This window comes from Mustela erminea, chromosome 14 (assembly GCF_009829155.1).
Source record: "Mustela erminea isolate mMusErm1 chromosome 14, mMusErm1.Pri, whole genome shotgun sequence".
In the NCBI taxonomy this organism is placed as follows: Eukaryota; Metazoa; Chordata; class Mammalia; order Carnivora; family Mustelidae; genus Mustela; species Mustela erminea.
The window spans coordinates 57,732,961-57,758,094 of NC_045627.1; the positions used below are offsets into that span (position 1 = coordinate 57,732,961).

Below are 25,134 nucleotides of genomic sequence, written 5' to 3' on the forward strand. Positions count from 1 at the left end.
TCATTTCTGCCAATGTGCTGTACTTATCATTTGTATTCCAGAGTCTGTCTGTCAGGATCACTCAAGGTTAATCTTGTTCCTGAAGACTTCCCTAACCTACCAAACTTCTACATTTTCAAATATATCAATTAGGTTTAAAAAAAAAAATCCCTCGTAAAATCCTTACAAAGACTTGGGTATCTATCTATCTATCTATCTATTTATTAGAGAGAGTGAGAGCAAGGGGACTCAGCACTGAGCAGGGAGCCCAACGTGGGACTTGATCCCAGGACCCGGAGATCATGACCTGAGCTCAAGGCAAAGCTTAACTGACTGAGCCACCCACGCACCCTCAAAGACTTGTTTTTAAAAAATATTTTTAAAATTATTTATAATTAACATGTCAAGGGTTTTTTTGTTTGTTTGTTTTAATTTTTTATTTATTTGACAGACAGAGATCACAAGTAGGTAGTGAGGCAGTTAGAGAGGAGGAGGCAGGCTCCCCGCTGAGCAGAGAGCCCAATATGGGGCTTGATCCCAGGACCCTGAGGATCATGACCCGAGCCGAAGGCAGAGGCTTTAACCCACTTAGCCACAGGCGCCCAAACATGTCAAGGTTTTACTGGTAGAAATTATCAAGTTATTCAAGTGTGCTTGAAAATGGTTTACTTGGGCACTTCTTTATCCACCTGACCCCAAGTACAGGTCTAATAATAATTCGCACAATAAAGAAAAATAAACTTTGGCCCTGATCCATGATAAATGGCAATCAGTAATTAGCACTGCCCATATTTAATTTTACTGTGTCTGAAAATGAAGTAATTTTCCCTCTTTCTTTCCTGAAATGAGCATTCAAATATAAAAAGAAAATGACTCAGGGCACCTGGGTGGCTCAATCGGTTAAGTTTCTGCCTTTGGCTTGGGTCATGATCCCAGGGTTCTGGGATGGAGTCCTGAGTTGGGCATTGAGCCCTGCTCAATGGGGAATCTGCTCCTCCCTCTCCTTCTGTTCCTCCCCCACCTCATGCTCTCTCTCTCTCTCAAATAAATAAAATCTTTTTAAAAAGTAAAAAAGGATAACAGAATGACTCAAACATAAATACCAAGGTGTAAATAAACAAGCGAACAATAAATTATAGGATGACCACCAACAAGGATAAAGACCTCTACTTAAATTCTGTTTTTATTTAACCAGAAAGGAAGAACTTTCTAAAATTTTGTCTTCAGGTCACAGAGCTTAACTATATATCCCTTGGAATAGTCATGGAGAGCTGTAAAAACAGACACTGCAGAGTTAACTCATTGGGATACACATGGGTCAAATACATCTTTCTAGGCTTCCTTCCATTCCTTCCCTAATTATATCTCTAGCACAATGTTTATGACTCCTGGTTAATTGGTGGTTGCTCCACAGATGTTTGCTGAATGAATGAATAGATGCATGAATAAATGAATGGATGGGTAGATGGATGAAATATAGTTTTGGATTATCTAAAACAGCCAAGTTTTGAATAAGTTAAAATTATTCTCCATTGAGAAGAATAATTACTTTTTCATCAGCTTTATGAATGCATATGAAAGGGAGTGGTATAAAACAGAAAGCCATTTTTGGTTTTGACCCTTATCATGGGAAACACTATATAGATCATTTGGTTATCATAATGAAATAATAGAAACTCAGCACTAACTGAGCAGGGAACTTTGTTCCCATCTAAGAGTTTACAGTCTAATAAAGACACCCTTAAAACTGCTTAAGTTCACAACAGCACCTAGAGCTAAATCCAGTGGATGTTTTGTCACTCTTTATCTTGCTTGATCTTGCAGGAACACTGACATAACTGACCACACCTTCTAGATATACTTTCCCTTTGCTTCTTTCATGCTGTCCTTTCTTCTTGTTGTTGTTGTTCACATTTGGGGTTACGTGCCCTCTGGCATGCTGTTGGCTCTCTCTCCTTAGCTTTCAGTCTTCTACGCTAACTTTAAATATTGAGGCTATTTTCTCACCTCAGTCTATGTGAGTGGCTTTTCCAACTTTAAGGAAAGGAGGCCTATCATATTGATAGCTATATTCCCAATATCTATCACTGCCTAACACATGAGAACTAGGTATCCAGTAATATTTGTTGTACCAAAGTTACATTTATGTGCAAAGGGCCAAGAATGCCAAGGCAATCTAGATGGCAAAAAATAATAAACCTAGAGGACTTACATTACTAGATATCAAGACCTATTATAAAGCTATAGTAATTAGGCTGTGGTTATTGGCACAATGATAAGCAAATATACACATGGAATAAAATTAAAAGTCCATAAACAGATCCAAATATGTATGGCCACCAGATTTATGAAAATAGTAATACTACAGTAGCAAAAGATTTTTTTAAATAAAGCATATTGAAGTCAACTGAATATCTACATGACAAAAAAGACTTTTACCCTTGCCATGCCATACACAAAAATCAATTCCAGATGGATTGTAGGTCTAAATGTAAAAGGTAAACAATAAAGCCTTTAAAAAACATAGAAGAATATTTTCATGACATTGGCCAAGGCAACAATTTCAACAGGTCACAAAACCATTAACAGTACAGAAAAAATTTAATAAATGAAACAAATTAAATTAAGAACATCTGTTTACAAAAAGGACAGAATTAAAGGTGAAAACTCATAGAATGAGAGAAATATATGCAATATGTACGTTTTTCAACAAAAGACTTGTAATCAGAATAGATAAAGGACCCTTACAAATTAATAGTAACTATCCCAAAGAAAAAGACAAGTGACTTCAACTAAAGATAATCAAATGCTCAAAAGCATATGGGGAAAAAAGCATATGATCACCTCACTAATCATCAAAGAAATACAAAATAAAACCAAAAATCCTAAACTGGAAAAGGCAGGTAATACATATATTAGCAAAGATATGGGAGCACCTCATTCTCAAATACTGCTGATGGAAGAATAATACAATTATACAAGCCCATTACAAAACTATTTAGCAGGATCTATTAAAGCAAACATTCAGGGGCATCTGGGTAGTACAGTTAGTTGAGCATCCCACTCTTGGTTTGGGCTCCAGTCTGGCTCAGGTTGTTATCATGGTGTGGTGGCATCAAGCTCCATGGCATGCTCTTGCTTATATTCTTTCTCCCTCTCCCCTGGCCCCTCCCTGCTCCTGCTTGTGCAGGCACAAGTGTGCATGCACTCTCTCTCTCTCTCTCTCTCTCTCTCAAATAAATATTTTTTTATTGTTTTTAAAAATCTTTTTTTTTAATTAACATATAATGTATTATTAGCCCTAGGGGTACAGGTCTGTACCCCTAATGCCGGGTTTACACACTTCACAGCACTCACCATAGCACATACTTTCCCCAATGTTCAAATAAATAGATTTTTTTAAGATTTTATTTATTTATTTGACCGATAGAGGTCACAAGTAGGCAGAAAGGCAGACAGAGAGAGGGGAGGAAGCAGGCTCCCTGCTGAGCAGAGAGCCTGATGCGGGGCTCCATCCCAGGACTCTGGGACCATGACCTGCGCCAAAAGCAGAGGCTTTAACCCACTGAGCCACCCGGGCACCCCCAAATAAATATTTTTTTTATAAAGCAACATTCAGGGGTGCCTGGGTGGCTCAGTGGATTAAAGCCTCTGCCTTTGGCTCGGGTCATGATCCCAGGGTCCTGGAGTGAGCACCACATTGGGCTCTCTGCTCGGCAGACTGCCTTCTTCTTCCTCTCTCTCTCTCTGCCTGCCTGTCTGCCTACTTGTGATCTCTGTCTGTCAAATAAATGAATAAAATATTTTTAAAAAAAGCAACATTCATACTCCAGATGATCCAGCAATTCTGCATCTAGATATATACCCATCAGAAATGCAAACGTGTTCACCAAAAGATGTATTCAAAGTAGCATTAATCAGAAATAGTCCACACCTGGAAACAACCCAAATATCCATCCACAATCAAATGGATAAGTAAATTTCTGATAGATTCATATAATGGAATATCATAAGGCAAAGATAATCAAGAGATTCTTACTGTATAGAACAACATAGATGAACTGCATGAATACAATGGTGAGTGAAGCCCAACAGCGCAGAGGACATACTATATGATTCTATTTATATAATGTTCTAATAAAACTAATTTATGGGTTAGAATTCACCATAGTGGTTAGCTCTGCAGAGAAATAATGATTGGCAGGGGACTTATAAAAGGGGACTGCAGGGATGCTGTTGATATATTCTATTTCTTAAACTGGATGCTGTTACACAGGTATATTTACTTTGAAATTTCAAAAAACTGAACACTTAATTTATGTACTTTTCTGTATTTTTGTTATATTTACATTAAATTTCTAAAACTTACATATATATTTACTTACTTTATACATACATATACATACACACATATGTATTACATACATAAAACTTACAAGATTGACTATCTTCTGTATGATAAAGAGAAAAAATAGCACAATCTGGCCAAGTAAAAAGAGGAGCCCTAAGTCTAGGTCATGAAGCTAGAGAAATAAATGGGGGGGGGGTGGTTCTAAATGCCAAGCCTGTGTTACATGCAAAGATGAAAAAAGCCAAAGTCCCTTGACTTCAAATACCTCGCAATCTAAGGAAGTAAAAATAATTGTGGTCATCTATGGTAAATTAGATATCCCCTAGGTAACCTAGAAAGCTTTTAAGATTGTTAAAACCTAAGGCAATTTACAAGTAGGAAATCCACATCCTCTAAGTGAGGACCTATTAAGTAATTTTAGATCAGTCTAAGTTTGAGAACATAACAAGAGGAAAGGGAACAAAAAGGGAACCAGATGAGTCAAATGTGGTTTGGTGGGCAATCTGGAGAACACCCGAAGTTCTTCATGTTTCTTGCCTCTCCATAAGCTTTGAGTTCATTCATTCATTCAATAATTTTATGAAAGGCCACCTAGCCACAAAGCCGCAATTCTAAAACTTCACCTGTTTTTTTATTGACCTTGCCTCCAACCTGTTAAGAGAAAACTGAGGCTATTAGACAGAAATGCCCTCAATTTTTCAGCTGCCTATCAGCAAGTCCCCCTTACAAACTTATCTGTAAACCCTACAATACTTCTTTCCCTTCTATCTCAGAGGAAGTTGAGTTCCCCTACAGGTCCATAATTAATCACTCTATCTATAGTCTAGAGTTCATAGTTTCCTGGAGACCTAGTTCATCAGTTACTCCCAGCATTCTCCTTCTCATTCCAGACAGGAAGTTTGAAAGAAACCTCTAGGTCCTAGTTCTATTTTCATTTCCAGTTGACTCCCAAACTTAACTGCATGTGGTTTCTGCCCCTACCATCCTTGCTAAAAGTGCTGATCTTACTAAAGTCATCAATGACCAACTAACACTTCTCAATTCTTTTTTTATTTTGTTTGCCATTTATCCTTCATAAAACACTTACAGTAAGCAGAATTCTAAGATGGTCCTCCAAGATTCCAGGCTAGAAGGACAACACGAACCTTAGTCCTATAACTGCAATTCTGCCAACAAGACTGAGCTTGAAAGCAAATTTGACAATCTAAACAGAGAACCCAGTCATGCTGCATCAGACTTCTGATCCCCAAAACTGTTAAGTCATAAATGAGTGTTGTTTTAAGACATTAAGCTTGGGATAATTTGTTACACAGCAGTAGCAAACTAACACAACGCTATTCTATTTTCTTTGAAGACACTGCTTTCTTGGTTCTTTTGAAGTTACTTTGGTCTCCTGGCTCCTACACAGGGCTTTCCCCAGTGTTCTCCTAATTCCACACTCTCCCTGAACAATGTTATATTCATGACCTGGGAAACTGAGTTCACTACCATCTAGGTTTCCAGATTAAATCTTTTTCCTAAGCTCTAAACCACTATTAAGCTAACAACTTCTCTGTCTGAGGATCCTATAGCACCTCTTTTCCCACATGTGCTTCTGCCTTTATCTCTGGTCTACTTATCTTTATCCTATGTAATGGGACTATCGTCCATCTAGTCACTCAAGGTAGGAATCAGGAAATGGTTTTGTCTTCTCCCTTCTCTTTCATTGAGGGTCAAGTCCAGTTGGTAACTCAAACTTAATTCAGCCTCCTAAATTTCTGCCTGAAATCCCCTCCTCTTCATTTGCAGCCAGTTTTACACTTCACCTGGACTATGGTAGTAACACCCTAATGTCTCTCATCTAGTACAATTTAAAATGTGGCCTCCACACTAAAGCCCAAGTAATCATTCAAATACAGTTTTTTTTAAAAGATTTTACTTATTTATTTGACAGAGATCACAAGTAGGCAGAGAGGCAGGCAGAGAGAGAGGAGGAAGCAGGCTCCCTCCTGAGCAGAGAACCTGATGTGGGACTCGATCCCAGGACCCTGGGACCATGACCTGAGCCGAAAGCAGAGGCTTTAACCCACTGAGCCACCCAGGCGTCCCTCAAATACAGTTTTACTATGGTATGCCCCTTCCTAAAACTTTTATTTTTCCCCTGCCAAGAGGAGAAAATACAAATTTAACTCTTCTTCTACTCTTCTTCCCAGCCATATCTAACTACTACAGGTCCCTGGATGGACCATGAGCATACTGCACATACCAAACATGTACAGTATGCCTCTGCACATACTACTTCTCCCTGAAACACCTTTCTACCTCTTTTTTTTTTTTTTAAGATTTTATTTATTTATTTGACAGAGATCACAAGTAGGCAGAGAGACAGGCAGAGAGAGAGAGGAGGAAGCAGGCTCCCTACTGAGCAGAGAGTCCGATGCAGAGCTCGATTCCAGGACCCTGGGATCATGACCTGAGCCGAAGGCAGTGGCTTTAACCTACTGAGTCACCCAGGTGCCCCTGTAGTTAATGTTTAATGAAAATATTCCACACTAAAATTTGGTGGAATTAATCCTATCACAGGACGTTAATCTCCTATCACAGGACGTTTAATTTGTTTACACATTTTCACTATTTTTCAAACTGAATTTTCTTTAAGCCATATTTTAAAGAAAAAGTTACTTCGTTGAAAGGCATAACTTTAAGGCCTTAGATACATATTAACACAAATTAGATACAAATTGTTTTTAAAAGATTATAGCAAGAGCACCTGAGTGGCTCAGTTGGTTAAGTCTTCTGCGGTTAGCTCAGGTCATGATCCCAGGGTCCTGAGATAGGGATCAAATCCAGCATCAGGCTCCTTGCTCAGTGGGGAGTCTGCTTCTCCCTCTCTTTCTGCCCTGCCCCTGCACACAAGTACGCGTGTGTTCTCTCTCTCTCGCAAATAAATTAATTAAATATTTTAAAAATAAATAAATAAAAGGTTGTAGCAGTTTACAGTTACTGCAGGCATTAACTTTTAATATGAAAATGATGCATGATTAGTGTATATAACAAAGAATAATATAGTTACTGTACTGATAACAACCTAATGTAAAAAAGTATCTATTCTTTTGATATGCCAAATAAAATTAAGTCTCTTTAAACATCCTAATATATTCAGTACTTCTGTCATTCTTCATCATACCTTCATGTGATAAGGAGATACTACAGATAAGTTTGTATACTTATAGGCACATTCATTAACTGGAGATTCCATTTCAAATGACAAGCCAATGTGTATATTCCATAAAATATGAAAATAATGAAAAAAATATGAACACACTTATCTATGTTTTCTATGTTTCTAGACTTCAATTGTAATTAATCTTATTTTTTAAAATTTTTTATTTTTTTAAGGATTTTATTTATTTGACAAAGAGAGCAGAAGCAGGAGGAGCTACAGGTAGAGGGAGAAGGGGAAGCAGGTTCCCCATTGAGCAAGAAGCCCAATGTGGGGCTCAATACCAGGACCCTGGGAACATGACCTGAGCCAAAGGCAGATGCTTAACCAACTGAACCACCAAAGCACCCCAGTAATTAATTTTAAAAACCAAATATTCATGAAGGTACAAATTTCTAGTTATAAAATAAGTCCTGGGGCTGTAATGTACAACATGGTGACTATAGTTAATAATACTGTATCGCATATTTGGAAGTTGCTAAGAGAATAGACATTAAAAGTTTTTACCACAAGAAAAAAAAATTGTAGGGGTGCCTGGGTGGTTCAGTGGGTTAAGCCTCTGCCTTCTGCTCAGGGCATAATCTCAGGGTCCTGGGATGGAACCGCATCAGGCTCTCTGCTCAGCAGGGAGCCTGCTTCCCTCTGTCTCTGTCTGCCTCTCTGCCTACTTGTGATCTCTCTCTCTCTCTGCCAAATAAATAAATAAAAATCTTTTTAAAAAATTGTAACTATGTATGGTAATAGATGTTAACTTATTGTGGTGATCATTTTGCAATATATACAAATATTGATCATGTTGTATACCTGAAACTAATATAAACATCTATGTCATTTATACCTCAATTTTAAAATATCCATATATATTTTATGTATCTGTATTCATCTTGGACCTAAATAATGCACAGTGGCCCAGATATTTTTACATAAAAAGTTTTACACATCAAAAATTTGTGAACTTAATGTGCTTGGCTAGCTTAGTCAGGAAAGCATGTGACCCTTGATCTTGGGGTTTTAAGTTCAAGCCCCATATTAAATGTAGAGATTACTTAAAAATAAAATCTTTAAAATAAAAATTTGTGAACTTATAGAGTACCTAAATTTGTACTCTTAAAAAAAGTGTCCTGCGGTGTCTGGGTGGTTCAGTTGGCTAAGTCTGCCTTTGGCTCAGGTCCTGATCTCAGGGTCCTGGGATGAGCCATGTTGGGCTCCCTGCTAAGCTGGGAGTCTGCTTCTCCCTCTCCCTCTAGCCCCTGCTTATGCTCTCTCTCTTGTTCACTCTCTTAAGTAATTAAAATCTTAAAAAATAAATAAATTTGCTGATTTGATAAAGCATACCTCCCTTTACTAGATCTTATTATTTTCCTACTCTCATCATGTAACTCAATCATAAGAACCTTCTGAAGAATGAAAAAATCGCAGAATAATTTCAGAAAATACAGTTAAGCATTTTTAAATGGGTCATTTTTCTTCCCTTATACTAATTCCGCTTTATGTTTTAAATTTCCATTAAAAAATTATTCTGAGAGACCATGTGTTTTTTCAGAAGACTTCAGAGAAGAAAACTCTACCCAGTTAACATTTTAAGTTGTCTTCAAATCTCCTGACAGTTTTACCATTTCATTTTAAATGCTATTCGAAAGCCACTCTCACTAAATTGGAATCAACAGGCACCACTCAGGGAGCTGGCTTGAGAGGTATCACCAGCTTCCACAGTTTCAACTTCTATTCCCAAAGTTTTAGCTGTGGCTATGAACATTTTCCTAAGTGCTTTCCAACTACCTACGAGACATTTCCATACACAAGGCTCATTGTGTCATTTATCATTATCTATAGACAAGGGTCAACCACTTACCTTAATATTTAAGGCTCTACCCTTCTAATCCTAACCCATGTTCCCAGATAATAATATCCCTACTTCTCCAGGCAAGTTGGTGTACTCAGAGTCTGAAGCTTGCCAATGTTAGTGATCCCATATGGAATGCCCTCTTCATCCTTTCTTCTTATCCTAATCTCACCTTTCTTCAGAGCCTCCTTCAAACATCAGTTCCTAACAATAGCATCTATCTGTATCATGCATTTATTGCTTTGCATTTCTATTTATCTTTTCTCTAAGCTTCTTGGGAAGGCACAACAAAGTTTGGCAGAGTATTTTGCAGAGAGCTCACTAATCAAAGCTAATGTTTCTGGAACACATACTGTGCGCTAGACAAAATGCCAAGTGCTTTCCACATATTAGTTCATTTAATCCATGTAAAAAAACCATGAGATAAATACTGTTACCATCCTTAATTCCAGATGACAAAATGGAAACTTAGAAAGATGATTACTTGTCCAAGTTACAAAACTAGTAAATGCCAGATCTAGCACCCAATTTCAGGTTTGTCTAATTCTAAAGCTGTCTTTTCACTTGTGACTCATACAAACAGATCCTCTTGTCCTACTTGATCCATACAGCCTACGACACAGCTTGGGCTTCAAAGGTATGAAAAGAGGGAAAACTGTGGCTCAGCAACTTTTCTTTCTCCCATTGATACAAAGCTTTTATACAATGACCTTTGCCTGAAAACCAGAGATAAGCTCTAACCAAAGGATTCCAAATTCCACCCATGGGCAAGACCCAATCCCACTCCAGAGTGCTCTAAAAACAACATGTCTTCGAGAGAATGAATCATCAAAAGAACTAAGTTTAGTCTTCAAGGATCTTAAGAGCAAGACTGGTCCAGGCCTGAAAGTGATGGAGAGAACCTTTCTTTGCCATAATCTGCTTTAACAGCCTGTAATTTATAGGTGCTGTACAAGTTAGGTATCAGAGGAATCATCAGAACAAAAGGAAGGGCAACGGTCAGTATGTCTACCCAGGTAGCCCTTAGGTCCTAGTATTTGAAATCAAATGGTGTTTGTGTAATATCAGGGCCTTACATTCACAGAGATTAGCCTTTACCAAACTCTTTCACTTTTATTATCTCACTTGATGTTAACAGCCCTGTGCAGTGGATAGACAGCATAGGGCCCTCACATTCACTTAAGCAGATTATGCAATGCACCAGAAGGCTAGCCCCTAAGGCTAGTGGAGAATGAAATCTAACACATGTTCTGCTCATCAAGCTCATGAACCTTAATGTAGAGCTGTATCTACTTGGGGAAAAAAGGCACCTTTTCCCAATTTCCACAAAGGGACTATATGAACAGGTAACAGTCACAAGGATAACTGCTGGGATCCCCACTTTAAAGATGTGTATGTCAATTATGCCTAAATAAAGCTAAAAAAAATTAAAAATAAAGATGTGGAAACCCAGGTTCAAGGATGTTTGAAAATGTAGTTAATAAGTAGTAGATCTAGGATCAGAATTCAGGTCTTCCAACTCACTAGGTAACACACTTTTTCAATTACCCCACAAGTCTCCCATTGGTTCAGTTTAATGCAGGCTTTCTCTGTCTTCTCATGTGGCAGACCAGTATTTTCAGCACTTCGCTACAAACAGCTGAACCAAAATCCAGAGCTTTTTGGTGTAGCTCTGTCCTGAGGCCATAACTGTTCTCTTATTGAGGAAACTGAGATATGCATGCCAACTGTACCAAGAGGAATACTTTAGATGGATCTCTTATCACTTTGGGAAAAACAAATTGGGTCACCTGCCCTAATGTTAATGGATCATACATCACAGTGGCAGGGAATCAACATTATTAGTATTATGGGAGGTGGTGTGTAGAAAGGACATTGGATATGAAATGCAATAATCTGAATTTAGATACAAGCATTACCACTTATTAGCTGCCTGGCCCTGGGAGATAACAAAAACAAATATTTATTAAGTACATACTATTTGCTTTGTCATGCACTTTATTTACATGATGAATAACTGCACACAACCCTGAGAGGTTATGTACCTTCATTATCCCCATTTCACAGATGAAAATATTGAGGCTCTGAGAAGTCCAGATAACTTACCCTATATCACACTGTTGGTAAGTGGAGAAGCCAAGATTTAAACCCTCCAATATGATTCTAAAACCCATGTTCTCAATTTCTCAATCTTTCTTTCCTCTAGAATAAAATAGAGATTATAATAACAGCTGCCCTACCTACATCAGAATTATATTAGCGTGTATGAGGGTATCTTTAATAAACATAAAGCAGTAAAGGTCAATGTACGAAATCCAAAGCTAATACTGACAGGCAGATATATTTATCTGGAAGGTGGACATTCAAGTATAGATTTCCTTGTCTCCTTTCTACTTAACCTTGGGAGTCAAATGACTTATGTTAAGCCCATGCTTCTTAGAGCAACAATGATCTTGCTATCCAGACGTTCCTTAACCCACCTTTTTCTATATCCTGTTCCCTACTATGGTAGCAGAGTGCAGTGGGACATATCCTTAAAGTGCCACAGGACATAGATTTTATTATTAGTTTCAAAATGAGTGGATTGAGAGAATTTCTTCATCATCTGCTGATGACAATGATAATGATATTCATACTAACTGATCACTTAGTCTATGTAGGCATCTAGTTAAGCCTTTTATATGCCTTATCAGTTAATCCTCATAATAACTCTAAAAAGACAGAAGCTATTATTCTTCTCATTTTTCACTAAGGAAACCAGGGCTTAGAAATGCTAAATAATTTGTCCAAGGTGACGTAACTTGTGAGTGAATAAGCTCAGGTCTATTTTGACTCCAAAACTCAAGCTCTAAAGCCTAACTCTCATCCCTTACCTCCTGCCACGCCCAAGCACAACCCAAAGGACTTACAACAGTGCCCACATTTTCTTCCTTACCATTAGGCTTCTGCTTCCCACTCTTTCTTACTTTAGTGACCATATATTTTCCAAACAAAAGTAAAAATATGTTGTTTGACAATCTTTAATAAACTCCAGAAAAATCTAGGACCTGTGGTTGTTTATCTTTCTCCTCTATATCTGATCACTGAGAACAAGCCCTATTCAGAGCATTCTTGGTTTTTCTTTTAGTCCAGGCCTGGCTCATCTTAGTGTTAAACCATCTTCTTTAGTTTTAAACCCATCTGCACCAAAAAGCCTGAGAGTTTCTTAGAGAATGAGAGCTCAATTAGTGTTATTATTCTGAAAGACTCCTCTCTCAAAAGAAAAATATGAAAGGAAGAAAGGTTTCCCTCTTTTTTTTTTTTTTAAAATAAGTTCTTGAGACATCCCTTTGAAACATCCCACTCTTCTAGAAATGGTTTCTCCCACGGAGAGGAGAGAAGGGGAAAAGAGAAGTATATCTGCTCTCTTAAGGGAGAGACATTGTTTCACCTCTCCTTTTCATTTTTAAAAATTTATTTATTTATTTATTTATGTGATCTCTACACCCAATGTGGGCTTGAACTCAAGATGCCAAGATCAAGAGTCACATGCCCTTCCAACTAAGCCAGCCAGGTGCCCCTGCCTCTCCTTTATAAAGTGGCTCTACATTGCTATTTGCACGGTAGGTCCTCCCTACAGAAGAGAGAACAAAAAAAGAAAGCACAAACCCTAAATTTCATTTACTGAAATAACCTGCAAATTCCTTCATTCAACATTTATTGAGCACCTACTATGTAACAGGCTCCCAACATTCACTATTGCTCTCTTCCACCCAAATTCAAGATCAAGAACACTCAAAAGTAATAAACAAGAAAAAAAAAAGTTCTTCCTACGTGTGGGGGAGGGAGGAATGGTTGTTGGAAAAATAAATATAATAAGAAAGTACCAGATAAATGTAAGTGCTACAAAGAACAAAAGAGTGATGTGACTGGGAGAATCTGGTAGGGTAGATTAGGTGATCATTAAAGATCTAATGACACCTGAATTAAGCTCACTCCTGAATTAAAGGATCCATCCATACAAAGACTAGTGTGCAGGATGCAAAGGGAACAGCTAATGAACAGATCCCAACAGAGGAAGAATAAGCCTTTAGAGCAGAGGTTGGCACACTTTTTCTGTAAAAGAGTCACATAGTCAATATTATAGGCTTTGCAAGTCACATAAGTTCTCTTGAATATAACTGTTTTTGTTCTTGTTGTTGTAGTTGTTTTACAATCCTATAGAAATGTAAAAATCACTCTTAGTCCTCTGGCAGTATAAAAATAGGCTTCTGGCAAAATTTGGTCCCGCCTTAGCTTTCTGACCCATTTTAGAGGAACACTTAATCTACTGTAGCTAGAGAGCAAGTAAACAATGAGGAAATTGGTACAAGATGAGATCTGGAAGGTAGGCAGGAACCAAATCGTGTAGAGCCTTTTAGGCTAAGTTAAGATTTTGGATTTTTTTCTGTGTGATGGAATCCCCTGGAGAGCCTTAAGCAAAACAGTGACATGGTCTGCTTTAAGCTTTCAAAAGACCATTGTGGTTCTCTGTGGAGAACAGACTGTAGTTGGGGTAAGAGTGGAAGCAGAGTTGACTAGAAGGCCAGCTATTGTATCATCCAGGCCAGAAAAGATGAAGGTGGTGGTGGTAGAGACAGAAAGTGAACTGAACACCCTCAGTGAAAAGCTATGTTTATCAGTGAGGATCAAAATCATGGATGGATTCTTGAAATTCTACCTTAAAATCAAAACAGTAGGATAAAGAGCTTAGGTTGAGCTATAAATAGTATTAAGTTTGATTCACAGGAAAATCTTGGTTACTCAAATTTTTAGCAATATTTTGACATTTTTGATTTATAGATACTTGACTTTCGGGAAGATCTTTTTCTTTTTCTTCCTAGTGAAAAGATTCACAGTATCTCTGCTGGTTCCTCATCACATTATTTTCCCCTTTTCACCTCAATTTTTATAGACTTAGAATGCTCCTCTTGCTTCAAAGTGTACCACAGTCAACCAAAAGATAACTACTCTTTTAAAATCTGAGAAACTTCCAACTTCCCTTGGTCATACACCCCTCTCTCTGAAAATTTCCACCATCAGGAAGTTGTACATATAAGTGGTTCTCACATTGTCCAAAATCAGTTCCTTGTTCTCTTTCACAAAAGTACTGCAGAGGGGCTCCAGGATGGCTCAGTCAGTTAAAAGTCTGCCTTCAGCTCAGATCATGACCTCAGGGTCCTGGGATTCAGGCCCGGGTCAGGCTCCCTGCTTGGTGGGAGGCCTGCTTCTTCCTCTCCTTCTGCCCCAGACCCCGCACCCCGTGGTTCATGCACTCTCCCTCTCTATCTCAAGTAAATAAATAAAATCTTTAAAAAAAACTACTGCCAAGTTTTGAAAATTCATCAAGTTGTACATTTACTTTGGGCACTTTTTTGGTATATATCTTACGACTTTTTTTAAGTTGTTTGTTGGTGTGGAATACACACACACACACACACAGAGGTTCCAGTGATCACAGCCTAAATTAGAGGGTAGTCAGATTAGACCGTGTCATACATTGACTTCCTTGGAAGCAGTTTCTGAGACTAAGTTTTGCATGCAAATGTTTTATTGCATATAGGACACAACTGGCAACTACATTTACAATGAAATGAGGAAGGCAGGAAAAGTCAAGAGTTATATTGACACTCCCCCCCCTCCAAAGGTGGTTACAACTGAGCACTCAGCTGATCTTGTGATGAGCTCTGGAGCTGAAATGGCCCTCAGGCTTGCCTCAAATAAGGCAAGGAAGCTAAATCTTTGCATCTTAAATAAGCCAGTCACTGACTATAGGCTCCCGGGAACATAACCTGAAGTGAGGCTAAAGCAGTGGCCAGTAAAAACAAAGCTTCACATTCCACGATCAGGAGCCAGTATCTCCATCAGCTACGGGATGAGCACTTTAGCAAGAAGAGACGATTGAAGCATCATGGCAGCCACTACAGAGGGGTATTTAGGTATTCTCATAGAGTCAGTTTTACCGTTTAAGGTTCATCATGGTGCATGGTATTTTACCATGGGTATACAGCATTTTAATTAAAATACTCTAGTAAAATTTAGGATATCAAATATACTAACTAGTATGCTAATTAGTATTTTCACTAAAACATGAAGTTTTACTATGTAACATAGTATCTTACAATAAGCATACTGCATTTTATTAAAAATAAACAGACTTCAAGTTCAAATATTCAGGAACACACTTTTAAAAAAATACTGCTGGAGGGGCACCTGGGTGGCTCAGTGGGTTAAAGCCTCTGCCTTCAGCTCAGGTCATGATCCCAGGGTCCTGGGATCGAGCCCGGCATCGGGCTCTCTGCTCAGCAGGGAGCCTGCTTCCTCCTCTCTCTCTCTCTGCCTGCCTCTCTGTCTACTTGTGATCTCTATCTGTCAAATAAATAAAATCTTTAAAAAAAAAGTACTGCTGGAAAAGTGACTCAAGTGCCATTTCAACTGTGCACCTTTATGCAGCTGATGATTAAACCTGAGCCATTTTTTACTCTTGCTTCTCTTCTCTCAAGTCATATGGCCCCTTCTGGGATAAGACTCCTCTATCCTCTTCTGTCATTGCCACCAATTCAGGTCTGCACCTTCATCTCCTCAAACCTAAAATGTCTCCTATGTTCAATGTCACCCAAGTTTTTTCTTTTTTTCTTTTTAATCTGTCAGAGAGAGAGTACAAGCAGGGAGTTCAGCAGGCAGAGGGAGCCTGATGTGGGACTTGATCCCAAGACCCTGGGATCATGACCTCGGCCAAAGGCAGGCATTTAACCAAGGGAGCCACCCAGGCATCCGTCACCCAAGTTGTTACAGAGATTAGAGGAATGCTCCACTGCATGCCTTGCATTAATTCCTCAAATAGTCATTGAAAGCCTGTATAAGGCTTTAGGGAAATAACTTTGGGCAAGAAGATACAATCCTTCCAACTCTTATAAACACTAATTTCCAGTGAGTGAGGTCTTAGTCAATATCATGATAAATAATTTCATAGAAATTGTGATAAAAATGCTTGAAGAAGTACCAGATGTACGAAAACGTATGATGTCAGGATCTGGATTAAGAGGTCAGAATGTTTTCTAAAGTAAGCAAAATGAGCCTTAAAGAACAAAAGGATAAAGTTCAAAGGAAGAATGTTCTATGCAAAGAGAATGGCATACTTCTGGCTACCTTAAGGCTCTGGAGAGGAGGTAGCACAGTGTGCCCAGGGAACTAAAGAAGAAAGCCGGTAGCCACATTCTGGAGCTTGTAAGTAAGGAAACTGGTAAGCAAGCAAGGGCATTATAAAGCCATTAGAAGTAGGATTTTATTTTGCTTTTTAAAAAATCTTTTCATTTGGAGATAAGTTCAGAATTGGAAAATTATAAAAAAGAATCTCCCTGTACTTTTCAACCACATTCTCCAAATGTTAACAACTTAAATGACCACAGTAGGGTCATCAAAATCAATTGATTCAATACTTATTACCTAATTTACAGACCTTACTTTACCAACTGCTCCACTAATATCCCTTTTAAGATTCCAATTCAGAATCATGCATTGCTTTCATTGTCATGTCTCCTTAGTTTCCTTTAATATGGGATAGTCCTCAGTGTTTATCTTTCATGGCCTTGACTCTTTTGAATAGCACTGGCCAGTTATTAGGTAAAATGTACCTCAATTATGGTTTGTCTAATGTTTCCTCATGATCAAATTCAGGTTATATATTTTTGGCAATAATACCACAAAAGTGATGTTGTGTCCTTCTCGGTGCATCATTTCAGAGTGAACATGATAGTGTCTGTCAGATTTCTTCACTGTAAAACTATTCACTTTTTACTTAACTATCTTTGGGAAGTTTGGGTTTTTTTTTTTTTTAAGATTTACTTCTTCAAGAGAGAGTCAGGGGAGGGACAGAGGAAGAGAATCTTCAAGCAGACTCCCCACTGAGCTAAGAGTCTGTTGCAGGGCTTGATCTCATGATCAGTGAGATCATGACCTGTGAGATCACAACCCATGAGATCACAACATGAGCTGAAATCAAGAGTTGGACATTTTTTTTTTAAGATTTTATTTATTTATTTGACAGAGAGAGATCACAAGTAGGCAGAGAGGCAGGCAGAAAGAGAGAGAGGAGGAAGCAGACTCCCCACCGAGCAGAAGCCCGATGCGGGACTCGATCCCAGGACCCCGAGATCAAGACCTGAGCCGAAGGCAGCGGCTTAACCCACTGAGCCACCCAGGTGCCCCAAGAGTCGGACATTTAACCAACTGAGCCATCCAAGCATCCCATCTTTGGGAAGATATTTTCTATTGAATATTCTGTTTCTCAACATACATTATCTAATAATTTTCACATCCATTAATGATTCTTGCCTGCATCAATTATTTCTGTGGTATTTGCAAATGGTGATCTGCTCTTTTCATCAACTCATCTACATTAGCTGTAATGCTGCTCTAAGGAAGATTTTTTTCCTTCTCTCCTGATTTATTCATTTATTTTTTATCAGCAATAACTCATGAATTCATATTTTATTCCAGGAGTTATAATTTATTACTATTATTATTTTGTTACTCAAAATGTCTCCTGTCTCATTGGAATCCCTTCAGGTTGACTGCCAGGTCTTTTTTTTGAGCCATCCCTACTTTCTGGCACTGTTCCTGCTCATGTACTTTTCCTGCCCCGATTTGGAATTAGCAAAGAGATAATTTCTCTAGAAAGAGCCTGGTTTGAGATACCACTTGATATATTCACTGGGGTGTCATCATCTTAGGTTCTCTCAACAGAGCTAAAAAGCATATTTATGCATACATCTGTGTTTAGATCTATATAATCATGAGTTTGTATCAATGCCTCCAATTCCAATAAAATATTACAGGGTTCACTATAGTCTTAGAAGTGTCCTTTATTTTTGGGGAGACAGTGCATGCATGTGCACACCCACCCCCTGTAAGTGGGGGGGTGGGAGACAGGGAGAGAGATGGAGAGAGAATCTTGAACAGACTCCACACTGAGTACAGAGTCCAACATGAGGTTCCGTCTCATGATCCTGAGATCCTGACCTAAGCTGAAACCAAGAGTAGTACATTTAACCCACTGAGCCACCCAGGCACCCCAGAAGAGGTTATTTTTGTTTGTTTGTTTGTTTGTTTGTTTGTTTTACTTCAATAAATATTTACTGAACATCTGCCATTGGCCAGCCTCTGTGCTAAATATTGAGGATATAGTATTGAACAAAACCAGTATGGTTTCTTGGTCCCTGTCCCTGCCCTTATGAAGTTTAGATTCTGGAGGTACAGTTTATTAACTATTCCCTTTTTCTCCAAAATGGCTAAATTTAAATTTATGCTTTTTACTGGCTCTTTCTCAACAGGATTTAAATGGGCCACAGAAGGATTTTAAGCAGATAACATAATCAGTTCTACATTTCTTTTCCTTTTTAGTTCTACATTTCTTAAAAGGTCAGTCTACTGGAGAATCAAAGGAAGAAAAGAGCAGACTGGAAAGCCAATTTTCAAATCAGTTGGGGAGGGGTGAAAGCAAATGTGGGGAGGCCATTTTGAGGCTGTTAAGTAGTTCAAGGAAGAGATGACAGTCAAGTGGACTGAGGTGAAGGCAAGAAGAAAGGAAACAACTGTATTTGAGAAATACTTAGGAGATAAATGGACCATTTTGGTGACTGACTGAAAGTTAGGAGGATGAGCTAAGGAAGAAAAATTACTCAAGAAGACTCCTGGGATTCTCAGAGTAGATACAAAAAGACTGGTTCACATTTCCATATATTATAAATACAACTACATGTCTCTTGCATGAAATTGTAAGCAACCTGATGACCAGAACAGTGTAACCGTGTATGGTTCATATCTTTGTATCCCCAGTATCTCCTACAGTGTCTGGTACAAAGTTGGAGCTCCAGAAATGTTGAACAAATGACTGAATGGATGACCTTCCTCAGAATTACCAAGTTGAGATTTCAGCTGTAGAGAATCAAATTAGATAAAACACCCTCATAAAGGCTTCAAACCCCCTAAGCAGAGGAAAAGTACATATGCTGAATATCTATTCTCCCAGAAGGGCATATCCTGGTTTATTAGTTTATTATGTATACTTTCTCTTGTATTATTAATTCAACCTACCCAAGACAGAAGCTATAAAATAGAGGTAAGTGTTTGGCTGTAACAGTGAATTTCACTTTGCACCTAATAGACAGCCAATTACTATGCCTGTTAATTGCCTGTCCCTGGCAGTGGGTGGAGGTAAGAAAAGGCCTCTGTTTTCTCAACTCTTAAATGAGGCTATGGGGTTTAGATGAGAAGTTTCCAGCCTGAAGCAGGCATTCCATAAAAGCTGATACTTTTTGTCTTCATGTATCTATATACTCCTTCAAGACACAATACACAAGACACAAAACCACTTCCCCAAGTAGGAAGCCTTCCCAGACCACCAGTATGCAGCAATCTCTTTTTCCTTCTCTGAGCTCCTGGAATACATATCTAATAAAATTCTTCAAAAATTAATGAAGGCTAGTCCTGTGACTGCTCTTGTAATAAATTGTTTTCTTTTTTACTTGTTATTTAACTACTCACATACTCATACACTGTTCTCCAGTGAAGTCAGATACGTCTTCATACGTGAATGTGAAGTCAGCTATGCCACTTATCTGCTATGACTTCATCTTCCCAGTTTTCAGTGTTCTCATCTGTAAAATGGGAGACATATAGATACCTCTCTGGTAAGGTTGTTGTTAGGATTTGAAGTAATGTGTGTAGAGGGTTCAGCGCATGCCGCATATCTGGTATTCAACAAATAGATGCCAAGAAGCACCAGTGAGGGCAGTTGTCAGATCTGTTCCAAATTTCAATCCTGTCCCAGATATAGCACTTCACAGAGTATCTCACACATGGCTGCTGCTTGATATTTAGTTTATTTTTACTCCATCTTTTCCAAAAAAGATTTAAGGCAGCTAGGTGTTCAACAAATATTTGCTAAATGATGACAGGCCATACATTCCAGTCAGATGTTCTTTCTTCCTTTCAGTTCTTTCCATAATAAGCAAAACACCCCAATACTGTGACTTTTTAAACGTTTTTAATCATCCTTCACTTGCACCAAGGATTTCTTCTGTTACTTTTTAATCTAATAAATGAAAAAAATTTTAACTATAAAATACATGCTCATGGTGAAATGAAAACATTATGAGGTAATCAAATGAAAAGTATGCTCTTCTCCCCATATTCAGTCTTAGCATCCGGAGGTAATATTTTTTACTTTTTTTTAAAGATTTTATTTATTTATTCGACAGACAGAGGTCACAAGTAGGCAGAGAGACAGGCCGAGAGAGAGGAGGGGGGAAGCAGGCTCCCTGATCAGCAGAGAGCCCAATGGGGGGCTTAATCCCAGGACCCTGAGATCATGACCTGAGCTGAAGGCAGAGGCTTAACCCACTGAGCCACCCAGGCGCCCATGGAGGTAATATTTTTTAAAAAACAATTTCCTATATATCCTTCCACAAATCTTTGTACATTTACATCCTGAAGTTAAAATAAAATGAAATAAAATAAAACAAGTAAATGGGATTATATATACATATATAGTGTGTGTGTGTGTATTTGCACACACACATACTATCAGCTACCTGCCTTTTTCACTTCATATGTACTTAGTGTTTACTGGTTTTGGTTTGGCAACTATCCTACCTTTAGTTATTAATAAAAGATTTGCCATGATTTAGTGTCTTATTAATATAGGTTCCAAAAGGGTCTTTTCATCTTTTTTGCTGTACTCTATCCCCAGTACCTAAATAAAACCTGAAACATAAACATATAGTCAATAAATACTTGCTACGAATGTACTTCCTTCTGAGGAACTGCCTTCATTCATTCAAGGTATACTGCCCACTCTTGGCTAAGTGACAGGAAAGACTGATTAGATGCCTCATCCTTAAATTCTGAACTGTGAGTAGAATAAAAACAATGCTGAATTCCAGTGCTGAACCCATTTAAGCATGAGGAATGTCCCTGCTAACAATATTCTCTGGGGTGGCTGCTACTTCATGGTTCTAGCCTGGTTCTCCTGCCTTACCTCCAATTTTGTGAACTAACCCATATCTTCCCAATGAATTGCCCTTTGGTTGTTCAGCATTTCTCAACCTCAGCACTACTGATAAATTTTTTTAAGGCTTTCTTTTTTTTAAGTAAGCTCTACACCCCATGTGGGGCTCACAACCCTGAGATTAAGAGTCCTACACTCCACCAACCGAGCCAGTCAGGTGCCCCAGCACTAATGACATTTTAAGCTACATAATTCTTTGTTCTGAGGGGCTGTTCTGTGCATTGCAGAATTTTTAGCAGCACTGCTGGTTTCTACCCACCGGTAGCTTTCCCTGCGTAACAATCAAAAATGTCTCCAGACATTAACAAATGTCCCCTAAAGGGATTGAATTAGCTAGTTGATTTCTATGGAACAACAACAACAAAAATCCTAACTGATGGCTACTATATTTTTGGCAACTTTTCCTTATGGCTTGTATAGAAATATCTCATTCGTTTAAATAGCTCAGTTATATCATATTATATAGGTGTGTCATACATTATTAAAATAGTCTACTAATAATGGATTTCAAGGTCTTCTCTGGTGTTATAATTTTTTTAAAGATTTTATTTTTAAGGAATCTGTACACCCAACATGAGCTTGCATTCACAACCCCAAGATCAAGATTCACTTGTTCCAACAACTGAACCAGCCAGGTGCCTTACCTGGTATTATTTTAAATAGCAGCTTTATAGAAATATAACTCAAAACACCATATAATTCATCCATTGAAAGTCTACAATTCAATGGCTTTTAGTACACTCAGAGTTGCAATCCTCACTGTAATCAATTTTAGAACAATTTCATCTCCTCAAAAAGAAACTTCTGCACACCTTAATTGTCACCACAACCAAAGCCCTGTCTGCCACAGCCCTAAGCAACCATTAATCTATTTTCTATCTCTGCACACTTACCTATTCTTAATATTTCATGAAATGGAATCCTAGAACATGTGCTCTTTGGAATTATTTCACTTAAGTGTAATGCTTTCAAGGTTCATCCATGTTGTAGCACGTATCAGTACTTCAATCTTTTTGGTTGTTGAACAATATTCCATTGCATGGACATACCAAATTTCATCTCTCCATTCATTATTTGATGCACATTGGGTTGCTCCACTTTTTGTCTATTATGAATAATGCTTCTATGACTATTCATCTATAGTTTTTATGTAGATATGTTTTCATTTCTCTTGGGTATAGACTTGGAGGTAGAACTGCTAGGTCATTTGGAAACTTTATGTTTTACCTTCTGAGGAGCTACCTATTTTCCAAAGTGGCCGCTCCATTTTACCTTCCCAACAGCAGTGTACTAGAGTTCCAATTTCTTCACATTCTTACTAACATTTGTCCTTTTTTGATTTGCATCTCCCTGATGGTTAATGTTGGTGAGTATCTCTTCATGTACTTACTGGCCATTTGTGTATCATTGGAGAAATGTCTATTCAGATCCTTTGTCCATTTTTTAATTGGGTTAACTGCCTTCCTACTACAGAGTTGTAATAAATCTTCATATATTCTAGATACAAATCCCCTTTCAGACACATGATTTCCAAAATTTCTTTCCCACTCTGTGGGATGTCCTTTCACTTTCTCAACAGTATCCTTTACAGCACAAAAATTTAAATTTTTTGGCAATCTTTCAGGTAAAAGTAGTGTGCCATGAGCAGCCAGTTGTTTGCACATAAATCATGTGCATGTGCTTCTCTGAGACAACTGTCATATTTGGATGCAAATGTGAACACGTTTCCCATTTCACCACACTGAATATTAAAAATGTGTGTATGTAAGGGTCAAGATTTGATGAAGTATTTTTTTACTGCTTACTCAAGAACAATCTTTTTTTTTTTTTTTTTTTTTTTTTTTTTTTTTTTTTTTTGAGAGAGAGAGAAAGAGCACAGCATGCTGAAGAGGTGGAGAGGGGCAGAGAAAGAATCTTAAGCAGGCTCCATACCCAGCGTGGAGCCCAACATGGGGCTTGATCTCACAACCCTGAGATCATGACCTGAGCCAAAAATCAAGAGTTGGTTGCTTAACAACTGAGCCACCCAGGCACCCAAATCAAGAACATTCTTAAGTGAACCTCTGTTTTGCTTTTACTGCATATGCATGGTGCTGAAAAGTATATAACATTAGTATAGTTTAGTGCCAATGCCTTTAATAGTGCAAAGGTACTAGAAGTTTCATCCATCATTGCTTGTGCCATCAATGTAAATGCCAATGTAGTGAAAAGGGCAAATAATGTTTTAGTTTTGTGAAAATAATCTTGACCTGACATACTCCTGGAAATGTTCTCCAGGAGCCCTAGGGGTCTGCTAGACCACATTCTGAGAACTGCTACTCTATGATACTCATGTTTATTTGAAAAGGAAAAAAAAATTCCTTATATGTACATTTTCTAATAAACTGATGCTCCAGGAACAAGATACAAGAGGGAATATGTGACCTGTTGTCTTCTGATTTTTGCCTACCTTTGACATACCATTGCATATCCAGAGAAAGGAATTTAAGCAAGGATAATGAAACATAATGGGTCTTCTACCATATTTATGAGGAGGAGGAGAAGGCAAGTTACTGGATAATGATAATATATAAAACTGCTAATATATTTTTTAAGATTTTACTTATTTATTTGACAGAGAGAGACACAGCGAGAGAGGCAACACAAGCAGGGGTGTGAGAGAGGGAGAAGCAGGCTTCCCACCAAGCAGGGAGCCCCATAGAGGGCTCCAGGACATGACCTGAGCCGAAGGCAGCCCCTTAACAACTGAGCTATCCAGCAACCCACCACCTTTTTTTTTTTAAGTATGAAAAATTACTTACCCTCTGTAAATATCTACTGCATTAGAGTGGATATAAGCTGTTAGGTCTATTCTCTAAGTAGCAAATAAAGACAGACAGGTCTTAGACTGTCCTCTATAAGGCCAGTGAAGCCTCTGTCCAGAATTAAGCAAAGTCAATTCAAAGTAATCCTACAGATCCTAAGCCAGTAAAGTGTACTCTGGAGACCAAACTCTCCCCATAAAAGTTCTTTAGAGATGAGGAGCCTATCTACTTAAGAACTACTTAGCCTATCTAAGGATCTTCAAGCATTAATAGCTGTGTCTAAGCAAACTTGAAAACAGTTACAGATCATGGCCAAGTTACTGAGATCTAACTTATCTTTATTTCTAATCCATCCTGCATACCACTTCAGAGTTAATCCCTCTAAATCACTCTCACCTTTATTCAAGAACTTTGAGTAATAATTAGAAGCTAACACTAATGGAGCTCTAAACCATGTGTCCAGGACTATACTGAACAATTTAAATGAATTTTCTAATTTAATCCTCCCAGTAATCCAATGAGGTAAACTCTATAGTTCTTTCCCTGAAGATGAGGAAACTTGGCTTAAATGGATTTAATAACCTGCCCAAAGTTGCTGAGCTTCTGAGTGGTAATACTAAGACTCAAACCCAAGCTCTTGACTACTGCAGTATTTCTGCAGAGATACAACTGGTCTAATAATCACTTAGGGAACTTGTTTAAAAAAAAAAAAAAACAGCTAATTGGGCATAATGACAAGGCACACACATCAGAATTTCCAGGGTGAGTCTCTGACTCACACCAGGTTTAGGAACCACAAGTAACTTCCCATTTCCTAGAGAATGGAGTGTATTTCCTATGTCTAATCTACTTCTCACAGCAGGATTC

At 38.2% G+C, this 25,134-nt stretch overlaps 1 protein-coding gene across 16 annotated transcripts in view; it reads right to left on the reverse strand.

Annotated features, from left to right (window-relative positions):
- Nucleotides 1–25,134, reverse strand: part of CPEB3 (cytoplasmic polyadenylation element binding protein 3) — a 193,691-nt gene that overhangs the window by 163,963 nt on the left and 4,594 nt on the right. For 13 of the 16 annotated variants that reach the window (XR_004278792.1, XM_032313585.1, XM_032313582.1 and 10 more), the window contains exon 2: nucleotides 19,943–20,051. The exons of 1 other annotated variant lie outside the window; for it this stretch is intronic. Coding sequence is in view for 12 of the 15 variants with exons in the window: in XM_032313585.1 (XP_032169476.1) it covers nucleotides 19,943–19,946 (4 nt within the window). In the remaining 3 variants the exon portion in view is untranslated. Of the gene's footprint in view, nucleotides 1–19,938; nucleotides 20,052–25,134 lie in introns of all 16 variants that reach the window. 2 more of the 16 variants (XM_032313577.1, XM_032313579.1) reach the window with 1 other exon arrangement.